The sequence below is a fragment of the Phanerochaete carnosa genome (assembly GCF_000300595.1).
Source record: "Phanerochaete carnosa HHB-10118-sp unplaced genomic scaffold PHACAscaffold_4, whole genome shotgun sequence".
NCBI classification, from domain to species: domain Eukaryota; kingdom Fungi; phylum Basidiomycota; class Agaricomycetes; order Polyporales; family Phanerochaetaceae; genus Phanerochaete; species Phanerochaete carnosa.
The window spans coordinates 410,426-430,163 of NW_006767631.1; the positions used below are offsets into that span (position 1 = coordinate 410,426).

Consider the following 19,738-nt stretch of genomic DNA (forward strand, 5'->3'; position numbering starts at 1 on the left):
CTCGTTTCATCCGCTCTTAACTCCGACGTGTAAACACTGTCGGCCAGTGCATCGGACTTTGAAAGCAAAGTGCACTGGCTCGTTAGACCGTCTGGTCCACTTGGATCATCCGGGGGGGTCTCGTCCGCACGTGACTGACGCGCACACATACCGCGCCCGTAGCCTGCCGTTGGCGGCTATTTGGGCTGCAGTGGTACTCTCCGTTGCAGGGGGCTTATAAAAACACAAATGTACTCAAGAATATATCAGAGGCACTTTTACATATATGTCTGACTGCATACACGAACGCCTTACTCATCACCAGCAACTTGGCGGTGCGCAGGCGGTCACTTCCTCAGGGAGCGTGTAGATCACGTGCGAATGAGGCCCCCCTGGATGATCCAAGTGGACCAGACATTCTAGCGAGAGACTGCACATCACCATTGATGTCCGACGCAGTCTCCGACCGGCGAAGTCCGGGCGCGCTAGAATGGCTGGGGACGAGACTACTGCATGAGCACATTGCGCCTGCGCACCCAAGCAGATCGAATCGGGCCGTCAGGCACAGCCGCGTCAATGGGCGAAAGAGCATTGGTAGAAAGCAAAATGCGAGAATTGTTTAAGCAGACGGGCCATTCCGATGACCACTTCATACACTTGTTGTCGAGCTTGACGGCCGTGTGGTCACTATAAACAACCAGATATGAAGATGAGACGAGAGGCGCTGGGATCGCGCAGGCGAAGACGACAGCGAAGAAAGTCTAGACGGTAATAGTTCCGCTGCGGCTGGAAGCATAGCCGACTGCCAATTTCTGGTAGGGCGTCGGTCATCGCAAATCTTAGAGGTGCGCCACTTACCTCTGGGTCCGGGTAGCTGCTCAGTAAGATAGACATGCGTGCCGGCGACGAAACTTTGGTCGTGCCGAAAGCATGACAGATGCCTTAACGAACGTAGAGCAGTCACGTTCGACGGATCAAAGGCTGGGAACAACAGTTCCCCACTCTTTGCGGTCTTATCCGAGATGTTTGTTTCTATAGGGCGCAAATTCTTGCACGTGTTCATCATGATGGGCTCTGCCTCTAGACGATGTCAACAACGGAGTACGTATACATCTGAACAGCACGCGCCCCTGCTAAACCCCAGTGAGAATCCCACCTACCTGGCTGCACTCGGACCTACCAAGGTATACGGACGGAGACCGAAGGTTACCAATATCTACTCTCTTCGCCCTCTGATCTCAGTTTTCGCCTTTTGCTGTTTTCTTGTCTTTGACCATATACCTGTATCTACTTTGTTCTCCCACATTTTTATTCTGTTGTCGTTACAATTATCAACACTTGTGCGCCTTTGGGATGGTCAGTGCCCTTCGGCGCTTGCAACATTTCTCTCGCGCGTCCCTGCCCCAAATTGCTATATCTTTATTCACGACGTTGTTCTCTCCAGACCGCGCACCTTCTTCATGTAATACACCCTCTAATATCATTACTTTGACTTCTCCAACTCTTACTCGTGTGTTATGTGGCGAATAAATGAAGCCGGCCGCCGTGAATACCTTTGTAACTGCAAGATACATTGCAAACAGGCGACATGGTTGCCAAAATCCACCTACCACCTCCACCAAGCCCTCCTGGACAAAGAAGAAAGGGCATATTTAGATGCAGCAGAGGCTACTACAGCAAAACGTGCACGGGATCCTTCCGAATCTCTAGAACCCAAGCAGCCTGTCCAAGGTGGACAGGCGAGTCCTGTAAAGCGCACGTGACCTTCTCCTGGGGAGGATCCTAGTGAAGAGGCAAAAGATGTCAATGTGGAGATGGATCTGGTATGTATTTGCCCTTCAATCCATTGTAACGTGCTCACCTTGCTGGCTTTCTTAGCTCAATCAGCTTGAGTTCCGCCAATCTCTTACACCTGAACATGATTGTCCCCTCACTCCATTACTTCGACCATCTGCACAACCTGAAGAGCACAACTTTTCTGTGCCACCATCGTGACCCTGGGAGGAGTCTCAGCCTGAGCCAGATGACGATGACGAGGCTGACTCTGCTTCCGGACAGCCCGAGTTGATGCTACCAGATGCTCGGCGGCCTGATCACGGAAGCTACATTGACCATGTGCTAGCTGAAGAGGATGAAAAAGATGAAGAAGACGAACCTCACAGGCCTTCTGAGCTCAACGAGCCTGTGTTCACTACGAGCCACCACATCAAAGATCTTGAAACTGCACAGCAGTTTATCACAGCTCTTCAAGATGCTGCCCTCGAAACTGACCTATCGTCTGCTGTCATAGAACGCCTTCGCCATCCTCCACAAGAGGCTTTAGAGCTTGAAGACGCTACCGAGCGCCTTTCGATCGAAGTTTACTTGGGCCTCGAGAATGCTTCGCAACACCACTACCATATTATTTGTGACGCTATCTTGCGCTTTGATCCAAGCTGTGAGATGCTTTCATTTGATGCAGTCAAGCGCCGCATTGAAGAGCTTAGTGGTATTGTTCCTGTCTATCATGACATGTGCTTTGACAGCTGTGTCAGCTTCACGGGGCCGTTTGAAGACCTTGAGCAGTGCCCAATGTGCTCAAAGCATTGCTACGACCAAGCCGAACATGCACGCTCCAGCAAGAAAGTTCCTGTCAAGCGTTTCCTTACGAATTGTATGGGACCTGCTATTCAAGCAATGTGGCGCTCTTCCATTGGTGCAGAGGGTATGAGCTATCGTGCACGTTGTACTGCCAAGATCATGAAGGAGATAACGCGGCAGGCTGAACACCAAGATGGCAACTTCGAGTTCTCTCCTCCTGAGCTTGACAACTATATACACGGCACGGACTATCTCGAAGCTGCCCTCAATGGGTTCATTGGTGAAGACGACACGGTTCTTATGCTCTCGCTTGATGGTGCACAGCTTTATTGCAACAAGACATTTGATGTTTGGATATACATCTGGGTTCTCATGGACCGCAGCCCTGATACCTGCTACAAGAAGCAGAACGTCTATGTTGGCGGCGTCATTCCTGGCCCCAACAAGCCAAAGAATATTGACTCATTTTTGTTTCCAGGCTTCCGCCATCTTGCCGCCCTTATGAAAGAAGGCCTCGTGGTTTGGAATGGTGCTACGCAGCGGCTCTTTTGCTCAGACCCATATATCATTGCCTTCGGAGCAGATCAAATTGGCATGACGCAGATGACAGGCCTTGTTGGACACCATGGTCGCTTTGGCCATCGGCTCTACTGCCCTTTTCCTGGACGGTGCAAAGATAGGAGCGGCCACTACTTTCAGGCAACTCAACTTCCACACAATCATCGCGTCAACAATTCTGATCATCCTGATGTCAATGTTGGTGTCCTTATTAACGAGACATATGCAGAGAAGACTCACTGATACAACAACAATCTGCAGCAGCTTCTTTCAGGTTCACGGTCTCAGGCTGCCTACAAACGCATTCGCCTTGAGACAGGCATTTCCAAGCCCAGTATTGTAAGCGGCTTCCCATTACACCATACTCTTGGCGTTCCAGGTTGCTTTCAGAGTGACCTGTTCCATCTCGTGTCTCTCAACATACCTGATTTGTACCTTTCCCTCCTCCGGGGAACTATCAACTGTGATAACCAGGATAGTAAAGACACTTGGGACTGGGCCATTTTTTGCAATGTTCCACTTTGGGAGCAACATGACAAGGAAGTTGCAGCCACTTGACCGTATCTTTCTGGGTCCTTTGATCGTCCACCACGCAACATTGCGGAGAAACTCAACAGTGGCTACAAAGCTATCGAGTTTTAGCATTATCTTTATGGCCTTGCGCCTGCTTTGCTGTATGGTCTCCTTCCGGAGAAGTACTGGCGTCACCTCTGCAAGCTCGTTCGTGGAATGCACATTCTACACCAACGCCGAATAATTCAAACTGATGTCACAGCTGCTCACAAGCTTCTCCTCAGCTGGTCACAAGACTTTGAGACCCTCTACTGCCAACGCAAGACATCACGGCTCCATTTTGCATGTCCTAGCACCCACGGTCCAGTTCATACCGGTCCCGAAACCCTTCGGCGTGGCCCCAACGCAAACTTGAACCAGGCGGCTATGGAGCGTACAATTGGCAATCTCGGTCAGGACATCCGCCAGCACTCCAACGTATACACCAACTTACAGCAGATTGCCCTCCGCCGTTGCCAATTCAATGCTCTCAAAGCCATGTACCCTGCGTTCGCCCCTGATCCCACCATACTGCATGGTGCAGTTATTGTTGGCAATGGCTATATTCTCTTGCGTGCAGCCGGGAAGAGCCAACGGGCTGTTTCACATGCAGAAGCCGTCGCCTTGCGGCGCTTTGTGCATGCTCATGGTATTCCTGCAACGGATGCTTGGTTGCAACAGCCAAAGATTGCACGATGGGCTCGTCTGCATCTTCCCAGTGGGCAGAACGCTCGCTCGCTGTGGAAAGAGTCTCTCAAAACTCTTGAGGCTCTCCGAACATCTCGGAATGTGAAGGTACATTGTGTCTCCTTCTGCATCCGAGTCAGCCGTATTTTTACTGTGTATTTGCTCTAGTTTTCCCACAATAGCAAGATTGAGTATGGCAAGGTTTGATTCTTCTTTCAAATGGAAGTAGAGCCAGGCCAACCATCACGAGCATTTGCACTTGTGTCAAGATACACATGTCCCGACCACCAGCTGCTGACCAAGTCATACAAGACTGTGTGGTCATGCAAGGCAAGTGGTGATGATGATATCCTGGTTGTAAGTGTCAAGACAATATCAGCCATTGTCGCGATGATTCCACATCCTCATCGAGCCGGCCACGACGAGCTTATAGGTAGAGTATTTGTTATGGAGAAGCTCGGGGTCGATTCTATTACATTATATGAGCAAGATGAGGAGCTTGATAATGAGGACGAATAGCTAGCTCACTGTGCTTCACTAATATCATGTATTACATTTTTATACTCCTCAATTTGAGGTGCAGACTGCACATCGTTCACTTCGCACCAGATATCTATGACAGGCGCCTCTCAGGGTGTGCGGCGCTTATAAGCGCTTTCTACCAGCTAGCACATTGTTCACTTCCTCCACCATGTCATTGGTATTTTCGTGGTTATGTCGCACTTCCAATCTGCTTCGACGCTCCTCGACGGGCTTGGAGTGTCCATGGCTGCAAGGATACCAGTAGCGTGGGCTCTCTCATGATGCCTCCACTGTTGTGCTACCATACGCACGCTGACAGCACCCAACTGCACGCACCACGATGGGGACCAGCTACATTAAACCAAGGTGTGTTGTACTTCCATAGTCAGTAACGGACTTTATTCATGATGATTGTGCTGCAGGACACATCGTCGCAGTCTTGCTCCGCATTGCGCCGTGCGCACACTCCCCATCGTTCCTCCTCCGCTTCAATGCAAGGCATGACCGCCACCTACGACAAACCTTCGTAGTTGCCAACACAGCGCGCAAGAGGACGAAGCAGAAGCTCAACGCACCGTCCATCGTCGTGCCCGCATGCTTCGTTCTGCGCACCCACCACCACACCGCACATGCGACGCCGCGCAACCACCATCGGTCGCACAGGAAGGCGTCCCCCTTGGACTCGGGCCACTCGATGTCGCCCTCGCTGTCACCGATGCCGCTCACGCCACCGCACGCGGACGTCGAGCCAATATACGCCGCGGCGATCTATCCGTCGCCCAAGCCTATCGTTGCCGCAGGCGTCCCAGAGGCACACCCACGTCTTGCTCAACACACTCCTTGCCGCCGGCGTGCGCACCTTCATCGATCTCACCGACCCACGCCCGTCGCCCGAGCCCATCGTCACCGCAGGCGCCCCAGAGGCACACCCCCGTCTTGCTCGAAACACTCCTCGCCACCAGCGTGCGCACCTTCATCGACCTCACCGACCCACACGATCTCTTCCTGTACTACCTACTCCTCGCCATCACGAGCTCTTCCCATACTACCTGCACCTCGCTGCGCGCTGCTCGACATCAACCTGCGCGAGGTCGTGTACCACAACTTGCCTATCTGCAACCGCAGCCTGCCCGAGAGTGTCGACCTCATGTGCCGCATCCTTACCGTGCTCCGCGGCCTTGCCGTGCTCTGCGACAATGAGCGCCGCGAGCGCATCTGCGCCGTCCACTGCCGCAGTGGCATCAGCCGCGCCAGCGTCGTCATCAGCTGCTGGCTCGTTGAGTTTGGCATCGCACATGATGGCGCGGGCACTTTGCTAGAAGAGCACACGATGGTGTCCACCTGCGCTATGAAGATCGTCGCGGCCTCTCCGCACTCCGCCGTACGCACACCCCGCAACGTTACTCCTCCCACGCAGGGACGCCGGTCTTTAAGCAAATCGAGTTCGCGCCTAACACCTCTAGTAAGCAGACTTAGCTATTTACCTATTTGTACTTCGTTGCTCAGTATGTCGCAGCCTCCGACTACGTCGTCGTGAACTTGAACAACACGGAAAGTTCTCTGCTGGCAACGTTCTCTATTGGGGATCTCGCGCAGTGAACAGCAAACAAGACGGGCCTGTTTGGCAACACACCCGCGAACGCCGTCGCATTCCTACGGCTCCCAGCAAGAGACAGCATCTTCACGCGCGTGCCAGACCCTGTGGCCAGGCTGGGCTCAGCGCACTACAAGCTGCTCTGGGCAGACGGCTCCGTGGCAACGGTGCTCGCATAGCCGGCAATGGGGCACTTTGTGACGATCAACACCACGGTCGTGTCACCAACGTGTTTCTGCTCATTGACCCGAATCTCAACATGAGCTCTGACCAGGCTGCGATGCTTGCGGCCATGCGCGCCACGCGCAACTTCATGGCCGCGCCACCCTGGCAGGCACGGGGGCTTTGACATGTAGTTCAGCATCGACGTGAGGACGCTGCTCTTTGCACGAGCAGGAAGATCCCCGTCGCCGAAGTAGTCTTAGCATGATAGTCTTAGCATAGAATTGGACACCAAAATGTTGTCACGTGCTGATTGCTGCCCTTGGGTGGCAAATACAACAACTCTTGTAAACTCTCTGAGCATGCATAAATATATAGCAACCAGTCCCTCTCCAGCCAGCAAGCCTATGCTTCAATTGGTGTGATCATTGTTTGAGCCCGAGTCATCCTGAGGCAGGTTAGTATGTAAACAACTATGAACATATGTACAATGCTGTTACTTACTGACACAACTGGTGCTCGGTCTGATACAGAGCTACTTGTAGCTGCAGGCTGCTGAGCGGCGCGGCGTGCGCGAGCGTGCTCTTCTTCAAAGGCCTCGGTACGCAATTGGAGCAGGAGACGCAGGGCCAGTTTGGTGCGAACGACTTCTTGAGTGATCTTCTGGCAGTATGTGAGTGGATACTGGTAAGGCAATGGGTCGTCGTGACATGCAGCTTGCTGTCCGACTGAGCGCCGGATCAACCGCACGCATTGGTCAAGTTGACCAGGAGTGGCGGCGTGCTGGTCATGGTCATGGTCCATGGTGGTAGTTGTAAGTAAACCATGTCTCTGCAAAACACGGTGCTTTATAAGTCCAGAATATGGGTAGATGTGAGTAGGTCTACGTGCATGGTGGTGTACCCATTTACTTCCATTCGATCGCATATATAAGGCTCTCATCACGGCGACTGACACCCCCATTCTGCTATCCTGCTCCTCTGTGTTGCTACTGTGATTGTCAAGCACATCTATCTGGCATCTTCTTACCATAGAACGCTCAGGCAATGGAGGGAATCCTTCAAAGTGGAGCAGAAGCACATAGGATGCAAGAGATGGCTGGAGGTGACGTGTCGTTAGGTAAATTTCAACATAGTGATGACTACCAAGGGGAGAACTGACGAAAACAGGTAGAGGCCTTTTGGAAGACACATCAAGTCTAGATATGTCCATCAACATGACTGCCAATGCATACACAGGTGACTGGGAGACCTTTGAGGTTCCAGTGCGTGGCATTTGTTGCTGAGTGTGTATGCATAGCTAATGCACTGTTCCTGCAGCTATCAGCCAAGGAGGCTTCAAACATATCAGCCGTAAACACGCATATCGTTGGCACAATGACGAACGGCTCTGATTTGGGTCTGATGCCTCTGTTTAATATTGTTCAGCATGTACGGGGGGAGATGGAGGTTTTTGGGTGCGTGTATCTTGATCATACATAGCTGTGCACCTCACCTGACCCAGGCACAATTTCCAGGAACTGCATTGAGAAGCTGTATGAGGCTGTGAACATGCTCTCGTGAGTTTGGTTTATGTCCAATATTAGCTAGTAGACTGAGATCTTGCACGGAGCTCGCAGATGGATGTCGTGATCCAAAGTGCCAGTATGTGAACTGCTATGGAAGTCTCTGGACCTAAGGAGAACATCAAGCCCTTGCGTGAGAAGTATCCGAAGGTCTGTTTCTGGCGCAAGAACATGTACAAGCAGCAAGACAGACAACCAGGCCAAAGCGACCCCATGCGAGAAGAGACACCACGTCAGAAGTCCTATAAGAAGCTCCGATTCCTAGAAAACGACCAGGGTGTGCCATACACTATAGGGAAAATTGCTGTGGTTTGCAAAACCATGAAGCGTGCATTTCTTGACCTTGACAGCTTTCATGAGGTTTCGCCGCCGGCAACATGGCAGGGTCACGCTCTAGACTGCCATCGCAAAGGAGTCTTTAGTGCACTGTACAAGGCTCATCCTGATATTGAGTACTGCGCTGATGACTGGAAGGCCAATCAGATCGCTATCGAACGATATTCCCACTACCGCCAGCATCATCCGTGGCCTGCTGCATGGCTAGCACCTGTCCGCCGCATCAAGGAGGAGCCTCAGCAAATCATCAGCGAAATCAAGGATGATCATGCCAACGGTGATCCCAGCTGCAGCTCTGGCAAGCCCGAACCGGCAGCTGATGTCGAGAACATGGACCCAGCGATGGCTCCTTTGCCTGATACTGCACAGAAGAGAGCCGCTCTCACAAGTGCTGAAGACCGATGCGCAGCAAAGAAGCCCAAGATTGGGAGAAGGATCATCATAGCCAATCCAATGTAAGCCTACGCACCGTCACATCACTTAAGACTAACAATACAGTGGGTGATTGCAGTCTTGCCACAACGCAGCCCACAACAGATGATCTGCCCGAGAATCTTTCAGACCAGGACATCACTGGAAGTAGAGTCACGTTTGATTCCGAAGGTGGTCAAGTCGGCGAGGAAATGGCAGGATCAAGTGTGCCTGAGAATATTAATGTAACAGAGACGATGACCGAAGGCTCCGCTCTGCCTATTACAGCCCCCATCAGCTCTGCTCCGACTGAAGAGGCTGCGCGCTCTGATGACCAGGTCGCCAAGGGAAACACCGCAGCTCAGGGAGCTGCAGTGAAGATCACTGGGAAGTACGTACCTTGTTTCACCATGTGGATGTCAGCTGGTTAACCCTGTCAAAATCCTACTGACAGGACTTACTGTTGCGACACTTGGAAGGCCAAGCACCCTGACTGCCAAGAGGACTTGGCTGCCTTTGAGACCTATTGGAAGGGCCTCACTGAGGGAGAGAAAAGGGTGCGTTACATGATATCTGTGGATGATGGCAGTTTCTGATTCATTGTGCACATGCTCATAGAAATTCAATAATCTTGCAGCCAAGGCAGTGAGTGTACGGATTCGTAGGGGAGTTACTTGGCATACCAACAGCAGTGCAGAAGCGTCAGCTGAATTGGACGGTGGCGAGCACGGCGTAAAGTCAGAAACGGTAGGTCTATTCGCATTCACATTGTCTCGCGCTAAATAGCTGAAAATCACCGTGCAGATACGAGCGGCTAGGTGAAGAGAGCTGCGTGGATGCGGGTATTTATGGGTATGTACTGCAAACGGTGTGCTACTGTATGGGAAGTAGAGGAGAGGCGACCTGGGTGTGTGTAACTGTAGATAGCAGAATATCTGGGTGTATCACAATTTACGAAGACGAGAAAATTGCGTAGATGGGGGTGCCTCACAGTCCAATACACCTACCGTGGTCTACGGAGTCGAGCGGAGTAGGTTTGAGTCAACCCGGGTAGATGTGATGTTCACTGGGGCTAAACTCCTGTCATCGAGAGCTGTTCGTGTTTGTCTTCCCGACTCCCCCCTGTCTTCTGCCACAAGCTTCTCAAGCCGACCGCTTGCCCTAGAACCCCCCCCCTCCCCGCTCGTACGCTGCTTCGATTTGCCCCCTTGTACCACGCCTTACTTGCTCCCTCTACCTCTTGTCTTTGATATACGACGCCTTGGAGGTGTATATTCTTTTCAAACTGTTGCAGCGTGTTCTTCGTTCCCCAGCGGGTGGCACACGCGCAACCGTGGCGTAGTCATCCTGCTACAAATGAGCTTTTCCATGTGTTATTTTGTCTTCACAGCAAGAGAAGGGTAAGGCGCACCTGATCCAACAAGAGGCAAACATGCATGCGTTCGACGCCCATGTATATCTCCAAGCCTCACACGAACGCCGCCGCCCTGTCGTGATGTGCAAAGTATAATTGAACGCTTTCACGCGCTAACAGCATGTAGCTAAGGCTATCCTGTCGCGGCAGCGGTGCTGTCTGGTCTACTGCCCCGCTGATGGAGCCGGACATCCATGCTGGCGATGCGGCTGATGTGACGGTGGCTTTGCAATATTCAAATAGCATAGCCGATGCAAAATAAATGCTCTATATTACCTGGAAAAAACAATGCTGTGATTTTTTGGGCTTGTGTAAGCCACGAGACGCAAGGCAGACTCGGAGGGTGCAGGGGGTCAGTGACATAGTGACTGGCGTGATAGTGTGACAAGACACTTCGCAGCTCTCGTCCATTATTTAAGTGCCAAATCTGCTGTACATCAGTGATGTGCACTGGTGTTCAATGGTCATTTCTGGCTGCCACCGGGTCCCGGTAGTGACCACCATTGTGCCTTGCTGGCACACAGCAGGGTACACTGGAATACACTGTCTAATTCCGTCGATGTTTACTGGCTACCAGTCATGGCCAATGGAACCCAGCGGTGTCTCTGGTCTAGGGCATACTACTGCATGAGTCCCAACAGCTACCTTGGAGCGCCTGCGAATTGCACAGGGAGTCCACACGTTGCCAGCATGCCCATCGATCAGAGCGGCGGGGCGAGCACCGAGCGTACAAATGCTGTCCACCTGCGGCACACGCTGTCTATCTGGAACTGCTCCACTGCGGTCTCGTTGCATCGCGTACTAGGAAATTAATTCGGCATTCTGCGCACCTCAGAGATCGTGCATTCCAGCCGGTGAGTCTACAGCGGTCCTAGAAACCGTGATGAAGCTGAAGGATAGTGGCAGGCTCTGAAGCGAAAAAGGACGACAGTGGCTAGTTTGTTCCATATGGTCGGTCACAGCTCCAGATGGCCATCGCAGGAGGCTCATCAGCCGAGCCAGGGTGATACGGTGGTACTTCTCTGGGCGGAACCGATCGAGATCGAGCTGGCACACAAACACCGTCTGTTTGCGGCGCACACCACCACGACTCGGCACTGCTCTACTGCGATCTCGTCGCATCGCGTATTCGGAGATCTCGGCCCCAGGTGGCCATTGCAGGAAGTACGTCAGCCGCCATCGACCGCGTCGGACACCCTCGCAGTGCGCGCTGCACACAGCGTCTAGCACCAGGCTCTGCTAATCAAATCTACGGAGCGCGTTCGAGGTTGAGATCTGGTGTCGGCTGCATGGTTGCTGCCAAGGCAACACATCTCGCACGTAGTGATGTGCGGGCCTGGCTTGGGCTCAAAGCCCGGGCTTGGGCTTGTGGCGATGCCAAGCCGAGCCCTGAGCCCGAGCCGAGCCTGAGCCCGGCCCAAGCCGTGGACTTAAGCCCGGGCTTGCAAGGCTTAGGACAAGTATTTATATGCTACAAACGTGAGCATATTTGTATGTGATAGGCTGCTATTGCATGTACCCACCGTACTGCAGCCTCCAGAGGGCATGCGACCGCGCTACAAGCCATGTTATGACAAGGTTCGCGAAGGGGCGCCTACGGTGAACGCCAGGCGGTGGCGCACAATTGCGCCTAGTCACACTAGCAGGGACCGCCCAGTCCGGTAAGTCAACGTCCCGTCTTGTATGTGTATATAAAGTAATTCTTACCATGTTTTGAGCCCAGGGAACAGCAACACATTTAGTGCACCCAAGCCTGGGCTTTCGGGCCGGGCTTGGGCTTGACTATGCTCTGAGCCCGGCGTTGAGCCCGCTGCCAGGCTTAGCTCGGGTCAGGCTTTTTGGGCCGGGCTTGGCGGGCTCGCGGGCTTTGAGGCCCGGCCCGCACATCACTACTCGCACGCCAAGCTTTTCCACCTGTCCTGAAAGCAGTGTTGGCTAGCTGCAATTGTCCAGCTGCATCATATCTCATTATTCGTGAACAGCCACTCAGCGGCGAACTCGGAGTGTCCAGTGCATTGGAGGAAACTAGCAGGAAAGATATCCGAGTCCCAACCGCGTGCATTCCGTAACTTGTCGGGATAGTTTCTCATTTCGAGCCAGCATTCCCGTGTGTTCTCCTCTTTGAGCCATGCTATATCGTATCTTTGATAAATGATCTTTCTAATTCATATGGCCCGATATTTGCTTCAGAGAAAGGATGGCTTATACGCTTGCTCCATGCAGCGAAAATCCAGTGATTCACGACAATTTTCAACCACAGCATCAATCACTGGCAGATTGTACGGACATTGGTCGGAGACGCCACACCGTATCTGGCATCCTACTAGTATCATGAACAGCTAGCAATCGCTTAGCGGCAACCGACAAGCGGAACTCTTGTTCCGAGCGAATCCTAGAGGCTATGGTATATAGCCTGCGGGTAGGTGCGCTGTTGAGTCTGCATAGACCAACGTAGACTTTCTCAGCGCATTACAGATTGCATGTCTCATGTCAAGATAAATATCAATGAACACCCGCCGCAGTTGGTTCAAGATTGGTACTTGCCCTCTCTCTCCAGAGTCAGGAGTACATGGTGTCACATACTCTACCACTAACGCGCACCATATATCTAGGCTGACAGGCAACTATGTGGCGTACTCGGTGCTGTGCTTGTCCTTCTTATGCGGGCAACTCATCTTAATGGATTTCTTGGGGACCAAAGGGGGACGGCGCGGACGAAAAACGACGAACAGGCGGACACCCTTATGCCCGAAGGCTGCATGATCGAAATCAACGTCCGAAGGCTTACGTTAACGGGCGTACAGGATTACGCCAACATACTGGCTATAGCGGCCCAGAACTTCATCTGCAGCTTCCATGCAGGCAGCGATAGCACGAATCTGCGGTGACGGTCGCACTGAGGCTGAAGACCTGCAATTTGGCGTAAACGCGCAACAGCTTCCGTGGCTACGAACGGTATCATCGTCGACGAAACCAGCGTTTGGCGTGACCGAGATCTCGTCGCCGAAGTGTGTATGGCAACCACGCACAACCACTCTTTGAACCCAGGTGAGCTGCAAACTACCGGATTTTGCGTCGGTCACTCACGGCGTTGTCAGGGCCTAACTGCGGGGTATGCTCAAGGCCATAGCAAATGCTGCCTGTGCCCAGTCGCTCACAATTTGAACATCCTGAGCTGCAAGTAGTGATGTGCGGGCCCGGCTTGGGCTCAAAGCCCGGGCTTGGGCTTGTGGCGACGTCAAGCCGAGCCCTGAGCCCGAGCCGAGCCCGAGCCCAGCCCAAGCCTTGGGCTTAAGCCCGGGCTTGCTCACAATACAACGAGTGTTCCGGTGCTATCAAAAGGGAATGTATTTGGGTGTAGTAGATTAATACTGCATGTACTCACTAAATTATAACCTCCAGAAGATCTACATCTGCGGAACAAGTCGAGTCGCAGCGAAGTCCACGAGCGTGCGCCTACGGCAGGCACCAGATGGTGACGCACAATCGTGCTCGGCGGGAGCCGTTACATCTAGAATATCTACATTTTGTCTTCTATGTGCATATTAGGTCGCTCTCTCCTCATTCTGAACTCAGGGAACGGTAACGGAGCCAGCACACCCAAGCCTGGGCTTCCGGGCCGGGCTTGGGCTTGACTACACTCTGAGCCCGGCCTTGAGCCCGCTGCCAGGCTTGACTCGGGCCAGGCTTTTTGGGCCGGGCTTGGCGGGCTTGGAGGCTTTGAGGCCCGGCCCGCATATCACTAGCTGCAAGCGCCGACCTACGACGACCATATCCCCACCCGCACAACACTCGGAAATCTTCGGTGCCCAGCACAGACCGTTTTGAAAGCTGATGTGTCCTTCACCGCCTAGTGCAAGGATGATGGCATACGTGCGAGTTGACGTACAACCAACGTATAACAACGGGCCCGCTCTGCCTACCGCCACCATCCCGTTCGGTCCTTGCTACGAACATCACGTTGCGATTCATCTCGATGGGACTCAAAATCTGGCGTTTCAGCACGGTCTGCAAGACTCACGGCATACGAGAGACAAGCCCAGCCATAGAGCAACCACGTGAACGAAAGTTAGATAATCCTGGACCGCGTGAGGGACAGAAATCTCTCGCGCTTGAGCTCATCGTTTATAGCTTTGAAACTGTGTTCACAGTGAACATCGTAGACAGCAGCACCTCTTGTGTGATCATAATCGCACTCTAAACCTCAAGAACGCGTTAGTCCCGTCGGGGGGATAGATCACCGAATGTCCGGAGCTACGGCGAGTGGAGCTTGCTTTTTTTTACCCACGTATGCGCGATGTCATATTACGCCAGCACTTCGCACGCCGCATCGCCCGCGGCGAGTGTGAGTAAATTCTGCTCTGAGTCGATACCTCTAACAATCGCGTCGAACAAGTACTGACGCTTAAATAAATAATATGATTTGACGATGCTGATGAATTTGAAGGATGTGCTGAGGCTGAGGCAACGTAGGCGCATGCTTCTTGTGGCGTGCTTGTACTGGTATTCGCTAAGACATCTCGGAGGTGGGACCTGGTGTCGATTGCATGGATACGCCTGGGACAGAGCGCCTGAGACAGTGAGCTTGCATGCGTTCTAGGAGCAGCGTGGAGGCTGAATACAGTGGCAGCAGGCTGGCGAGACAGAGATGATTGAGACCCGGTCGTGATGGCCTCGCATATATACCTCAAAACTTCCTGTATCATATTACCTTATGTGCGTACAACTGCTCGGCGGGTTTGGGCTGCCCATTGACATAATTAAGCAAACCAGATAGTGATCGTCATCCAGCTTTGATTTGATCGGGCTTTGTCTAGTCCCCCTCTGGCGGAGTTTTACGTGGGTGGTGTCAGCGTGGTCGGTAGGACGACAGCTTTGCCTGCGCCTGATGCCATGGTCCTATACAGAGGAGGCGAGGAGTCTTGCGGCACTTCTTCAAGTATCGCGATGCGGGATAGACGCAATAAAACGATTGAAATCACGGGTGCGGTGGCTGTCTAAGCTATCCTTCATTTTGGTCCAGGAGATTGCATAGCGGAGCTGGATCGAGACGTCCGCACGACGCGAAAGAGGAAAGAGGAGAGATCATGAGTAAGTCGGGAGTCCAGAGGGAGAGAGGCTTTGAGCCGAGTGACGTAGAATCATCGACGGGCTTTGCAGCAGCAGAGGGCGACATGCGGGTTGACAGAGGTGGTCACAAAAAGAACAGCCTGCGGCAAGCGCCACTAAGCCCACGCCTATAAGGCGGCATGAAAACCCTAACCCCGGGGTCGCCGCCTGCGCGGGACATTATGCAACGCAAACGACCTGCGCCCTTGTGCCCCGTATCACGGCTCGTGAACGAGCCTCTTAACCTATGAAAGGAGTTAGCCATCTTTCTTCCATCAGCGGCTGAATGACGGGGGAGCTCTGACCAGACAGTCGAGAGATCATGAGCCCGAGGAACAGCATCCATTAATATGCTTACAAACAACTACTGGTACATTATACTTTAATTCCCTGGAGAGATATGACGCCTTTTTCGCTCAGCGTGCCATTCGCGTGTACTAGGAGACAGCGACGCTCGAGCTCAAAATCGAGGTGGAGGTCGGAACCCTGCCATTCTGCCCAACGCCAAATGTTCCGCATCCTAGAGGCCGACGCTGCCGGTGCCAGTGCTAACAGAGGTAAAATTGAATGTGACTGTGCTGAAGTCGGGAAAGGAAGCAGGCGAGTCGCCCAACCTCCGCCCGAGATCCTTGAAAATTCACTCCGCGTCCTGTTTGCAGAGAGCGTTGGTCGGTGTATGTCCTGCATGGACGTCTCGCTTTTGCTGTTGTTCGTGATAACAGCCATATCCGACGTCATGCTCGTCGCTGTCACGGTGAGAGTGACGTTGTTGCCAGGGTGGTGAAGCTAAGGTGTTGCTCGAGAAGTCGTACGCGTAGTCGGGGTATCGTTCGTACCAGCCTGCGCGAGAGGGAAATGAAATACAGCGCGAGAAGGAATGGCGAAGCGAGGCAAGCGCACTAGTACGACACCGACGAGATTTAGCCGTGAGAAATCGGAGGCAGTCAGATCGAGGCCAGCCGCGCTACCGCAGGTGTCCCTGCTCATGCCAACTCAACTACCCGCAGATCGTGTGCAAGATGAGCCCTTTCAAGTTCGGCGTTGGCACAGTGAATATCACGGTAATGCTCTCAGATGAGCTCTATGCAAAAGTCTGTAAGCGCGCATACAATAGATAGAAACACGAAGAGAAAGCGCACTGCATCTGCGTTCGAGACAGCGTCGGCCCAGTTTGGGTTACATCTGGAGTAGATCTCGTTGGTGATCTCGGAGTACGAAAGCCCTGCAGACGTCGCAACACTCGTTGGATGAGGGCAGCGAAAAGGCGGTTCCAACGAGAAGAGCCTGTGCGAAGAGGTGGAGACGAGTATAGTGGCGTTCGAGATGTCGAGTCGAAAGAGCTGTGAGTTATCGAGTCGAGGGAGGCTGAGGGCCTAGAGACTAGGAGCAGCGGCTGAACGAGCTCTTCTGTCTGCAGGCGGGGTAGGGGGATATCCGGCCATGGCTGTGGGTGCAGGCGTTGGAACCAGGGTGCCGCAAACAGCAGCCGTGCATGATGCCAAGGTGGGATGCTCTCTTGTGAAAGAGCAGCGTGCTTCATTAAGTGGCACTTGCTCCTCTCGAAGAACTTTGTCTCGGCTGCGCACACGGCCTGGAAACACGTGCAATGCAGCTTCGATATCTTGCCCGGATTCCCAGGCAACTTGCGGATGCAGTAGCCAATAGAACGCGGTGTTAGCGAGTGACAGAGACGAACGGTCCACCACCGTGATCTATCACTCGCGGCGAATGGGAGCACTACAGCGATACGGGATCATCGACCAGATTAGAGACAAAGCTCCCGGAGGCGTCAATGAAGGCAACTTGCACGGCTTTGGAGGATATCGCACGAAGGGGATATCCGGCGGCCGTTGCCGCACCTAGAACTGTGGCGTTTTCCCACACCTCTGTTTATCTCAATCTCTGGGAAGGCTAGGAGAAGGATGTATTGTATCTCCTGGAAGCCTTGGTTTATCCGTCGATGCGTGCCACACCGAGCATTGCCGAACAACCGGGATAACGGGATTCGACTAGTATCCTTCCCAGGCGTTGATTCATCTTTGTGCCCCGGATGCCTCGCCCTGCGCCAAGAGAACTTTGTCTGCACGCCTTGGAGTTCACACGGGAGCGAACGATAGGCCAGTGAGACCCAGATTCCGCGTCGAGCGGATGCGCATGACGATGGCAAGGGCTGACGTGCGAATGAGCACTACGTCCCGGCGACACCAATGAGGGGCTCGACAACGCCGACCGTAGGCAGCATCCGAAGCGTGTTAATAATGGTGAAGAGATCCTTGTTGTCGCACGCAGAGGCGTTCGTGTCGGCCAAAACAAAATCTTAAAGCATGCCGCTTCGAGATCGCCGCCGCTCCCAGCAACAGACAGCTTGCCTGCCGTGGGGAAGTCGTTCTGGAGTCGCCGAGCCTCCTTCGCCACGTATTGATCAATGAGCTCTGCATCCGAACACCATTAGCGATGGGGCGCGTATCTCTCACCGGGATGCGTACCTGCGAAAACTTTCGATCCCTGGGCCTTCCGTATCCGCACCACAGCCTCTCTGCTCTGCCCTCAGTTTCTCCACTCAGCCATCAGCTGGCCCTCCGATTTCTACACATCACGCGACACGTGTGTGTACCCTGAGAACACCCGCCGCTCATCTGCCACCTTGGACCGCTTTCTGAGTTGGGTCTTGCCTACCCTATCAATACGCCGCTTCCACTGATAATACTATATGATGTCTCTGCTCTGTTTCGAGCTAATAAAGAGTTCGATAATCCTAGGCAAGGGTAAAGAGAGTTGGCCTATACTAGTACCGTGTTTAACAAGGCGCATCGGCAGGGGAGGGGGGTTTGAAGACCGTGTTGTGCGCCGTGAGCAAGCCCTTCCAATCGCACGCTGATATTTCATGCCGGTCGAGTGCGGAGCGTCTCAGGGTACTCCTTTGGCGGCGAGTAAGTCACGTGTTGTGGAGCAGTCCCAGTATAACTTGCACGTCCACGAGAGCCCATGTCGTTTAGCTTTCATCGTACATAAATCGATAGACACTGATTCTGGACGGCATTAGCAATGAAACGTGTATGCGTCTGAACAGTACGCGCACCTTAATCGCCTGAAGGCTCACTCACACCTGCAATGCCACCTCCTCGCTCTTCGCTCTGCCTCGAGTTCCTCGAGTGCTGCCCGCGCCCAGCCCGGGGACAATTCCGTTCGCACACCGCTTTCAGCCGTCCCCCTACACCTATCTGCACCAGCTGTACCTTCAATCTTCCAGTTATCTTCGACTGTAGAGCCTGCGCAACAGAATGAAGCTGAGATGTACGAGTTCACAAGGCGAGAGGTAACGCACGTCCTCAAAGCTTCGACATGCACGCCGCCATGCTCTGAACATATACTGTTGCTCCTGCAGCAATAATCAGCGTCGTATGCCCGATCACCTCTGCGCCATCCAGAAGTCGCCTCCTGGAAGATCTAGCCTTTAGCGTCACTGGTTTTGTTAAACTATCGGAAGAGCCAGACGTGAGGGCTACAGTAGTGTGGATGGCGGAGCGAAGAATTTGATCCGCCTCGAATGCTAAAGTTCTACACGAAGGTGACGGGGCACTCCGCAGCGTCCCGCACCCACCCGCCCCGGATCGGGAAGTGCCAGAGCGGAAGATAAAAAGCGCGACGCACAAGATTGGGGACACAGCGCAAAGGTAAGACAAAGATCGACGAGGGAGAGACTAGTATTATGATGCTGACCCTAGTGTCGAGTTATTGTCAAGCTAGGTGACAGCACCGGTAGACATCCAGTACAATGGTGGTGGCGGTCAGGAAGGGAGCCGCCGGGCGAACGCGGCGCCACAAAGCCCACGCCTGCATGCTGCCCGCGCTTTCGCTTCGCCGCCACCTATTCACTGCTGCTTGACCCGCCCATGTATTAAGCCTACGTTGTGCTCACAGACGATCAATACAGCGTCTACCAGACTCTATTCATTGCATTTACTTCATGCGCTGAGATGCGGCTTTAGCTACTGCCCCACTCCAACCATGGGCTCCAATGTTGCCCGCGTCATGACTTATCCCCTTTTGTACGTCCGCTCAATCATAAGCTTGAGATGACCATCAGAGGAAATCAGCAGGACTGGCAGTCAATCCGTGATTCAGAGGTTCTTGTTCACAATTGTATGCATTCCGTGGGTTCCCTGTCTCTCATTTAACGCTTCCACGAGTCCTCCTTCCCTGTTACGCCAGTTCTTCGACAGATGATCCTTCTGTATCGATATCATAGTATGGCCAGATTCCTGATTGG

At 53.2% G+C, this 19,738-nt stretch overlaps 6 protein-coding genes across 6 annotated transcripts; 5 read left to right on the forward strand and 1 right to left on the reverse strand.

Moving 5' to 3' along the window:
* Window positions 1-1,779: 1,779 nt before the first annotated feature.
* On the forward strand, window positions 1,780-3,360 carry PHACADRAFT_193951 (uncharacterized protein; the record flags this gene model as incomplete). The annotated part of the gene is made up of 3 exons (XM_007394126.1): window positions 1,780-1,802; window positions 1,858-1,970; window positions 2,003-3,360. 3 exons carry the CDS (start codon window positions 1,780-1,782, stop codon window positions 3,358-3,360), a joined length of 1,494 nt encoding a protein of 497 aa, XP_007394188.1.
* A 696-nt stretch (window positions 3,361-4,056) lies between these two features.
* On the forward strand, window positions 4,057-4,563 carry PHACADRAFT_193952 (uncharacterized protein; the record flags this gene model as incomplete). The annotated part of the gene is made up of 2 exons (XM_007394127.1): window positions 4,057-4,464; window positions 4,525-4,563. The coding sequence occupies 2 exons, from the start codon at window positions 4,057-4,059 to the stop codon at window positions 4,561-4,563; spliced, it is 447 nt and encodes a 148-aa protein (XP_007394189.1).
* An 803-nt stretch (window positions 4,564-5,366) lies between these two features.
* Window positions 5,367-6,175, reverse strand: PHACADRAFT_27231 (uncharacterized protein; the record flags this gene model as incomplete). Its single annotated transcript, XM_007393980.1, has 4 exons — window positions 5,367-5,389; window positions 5,454-5,646; window positions 5,700-5,883; window positions 5,928-6,175. The coding sequence occupies 4 exons, from the start codon at window positions 6,173-6,175 to the stop codon at window positions 5,367-5,369; spliced, it is 648 nt and encodes a 215-aa protein (XP_007394042.1).
* A 1,663-nt stretch (window positions 6,176-7,838) lies between these two features.
* On the forward strand, window positions 7,839-8,196 carry PHACADRAFT_193954 (uncharacterized protein; the record flags this gene model as incomplete). Its single annotated transcript, XM_007394128.1, has 3 exons — window positions 7,839-7,898; window positions 7,954-8,090; window positions 8,151-8,196. 3 exons carry the CDS (start codon window positions 7,839-7,841, stop codon window positions 8,194-8,196), a joined length of 243 nt encoding a protein of 80 aa, XP_007394190.1.
* Window positions 8,197-8,291: 95 nt separating this feature from the next.
* Window positions 8,292-9,681, forward strand: PHACADRAFT_193955 (uncharacterized protein; the record flags this gene model as incomplete). Its single annotated transcript, XM_007394129.1, has 5 exons — window positions 8,292-8,989; window positions 9,046-9,336; window positions 9,400-9,502; window positions 9,564-9,590; window positions 9,643-9,681. 5 exons carry the CDS (start codon window positions 8,292-8,294, stop codon window positions 9,679-9,681), a joined length of 1,158 nt encoding a protein of 385 aa, XP_007394191.1.
* A 6,116-nt stretch (window positions 9,682-15,797) lies between these two features.
* On the forward strand, window positions 15,798-16,321 carry PHACADRAFT_253410 (uncharacterized protein). The gene has a single exon (XM_007394130.1). The coding sequence runs from the start codon at window positions 15,869-15,871 to the stop codon at window positions 16,250-16,252; it is 384 nt and encodes a 127-aa protein (XP_007394192.1). The 5' UTR covers window positions 15,798-15,868; the 3' UTR covers window positions 16,253-16,321.
* The last annotated feature ends 3,417 nt before the right edge of the window (window positions 16,322-19,738 follow it).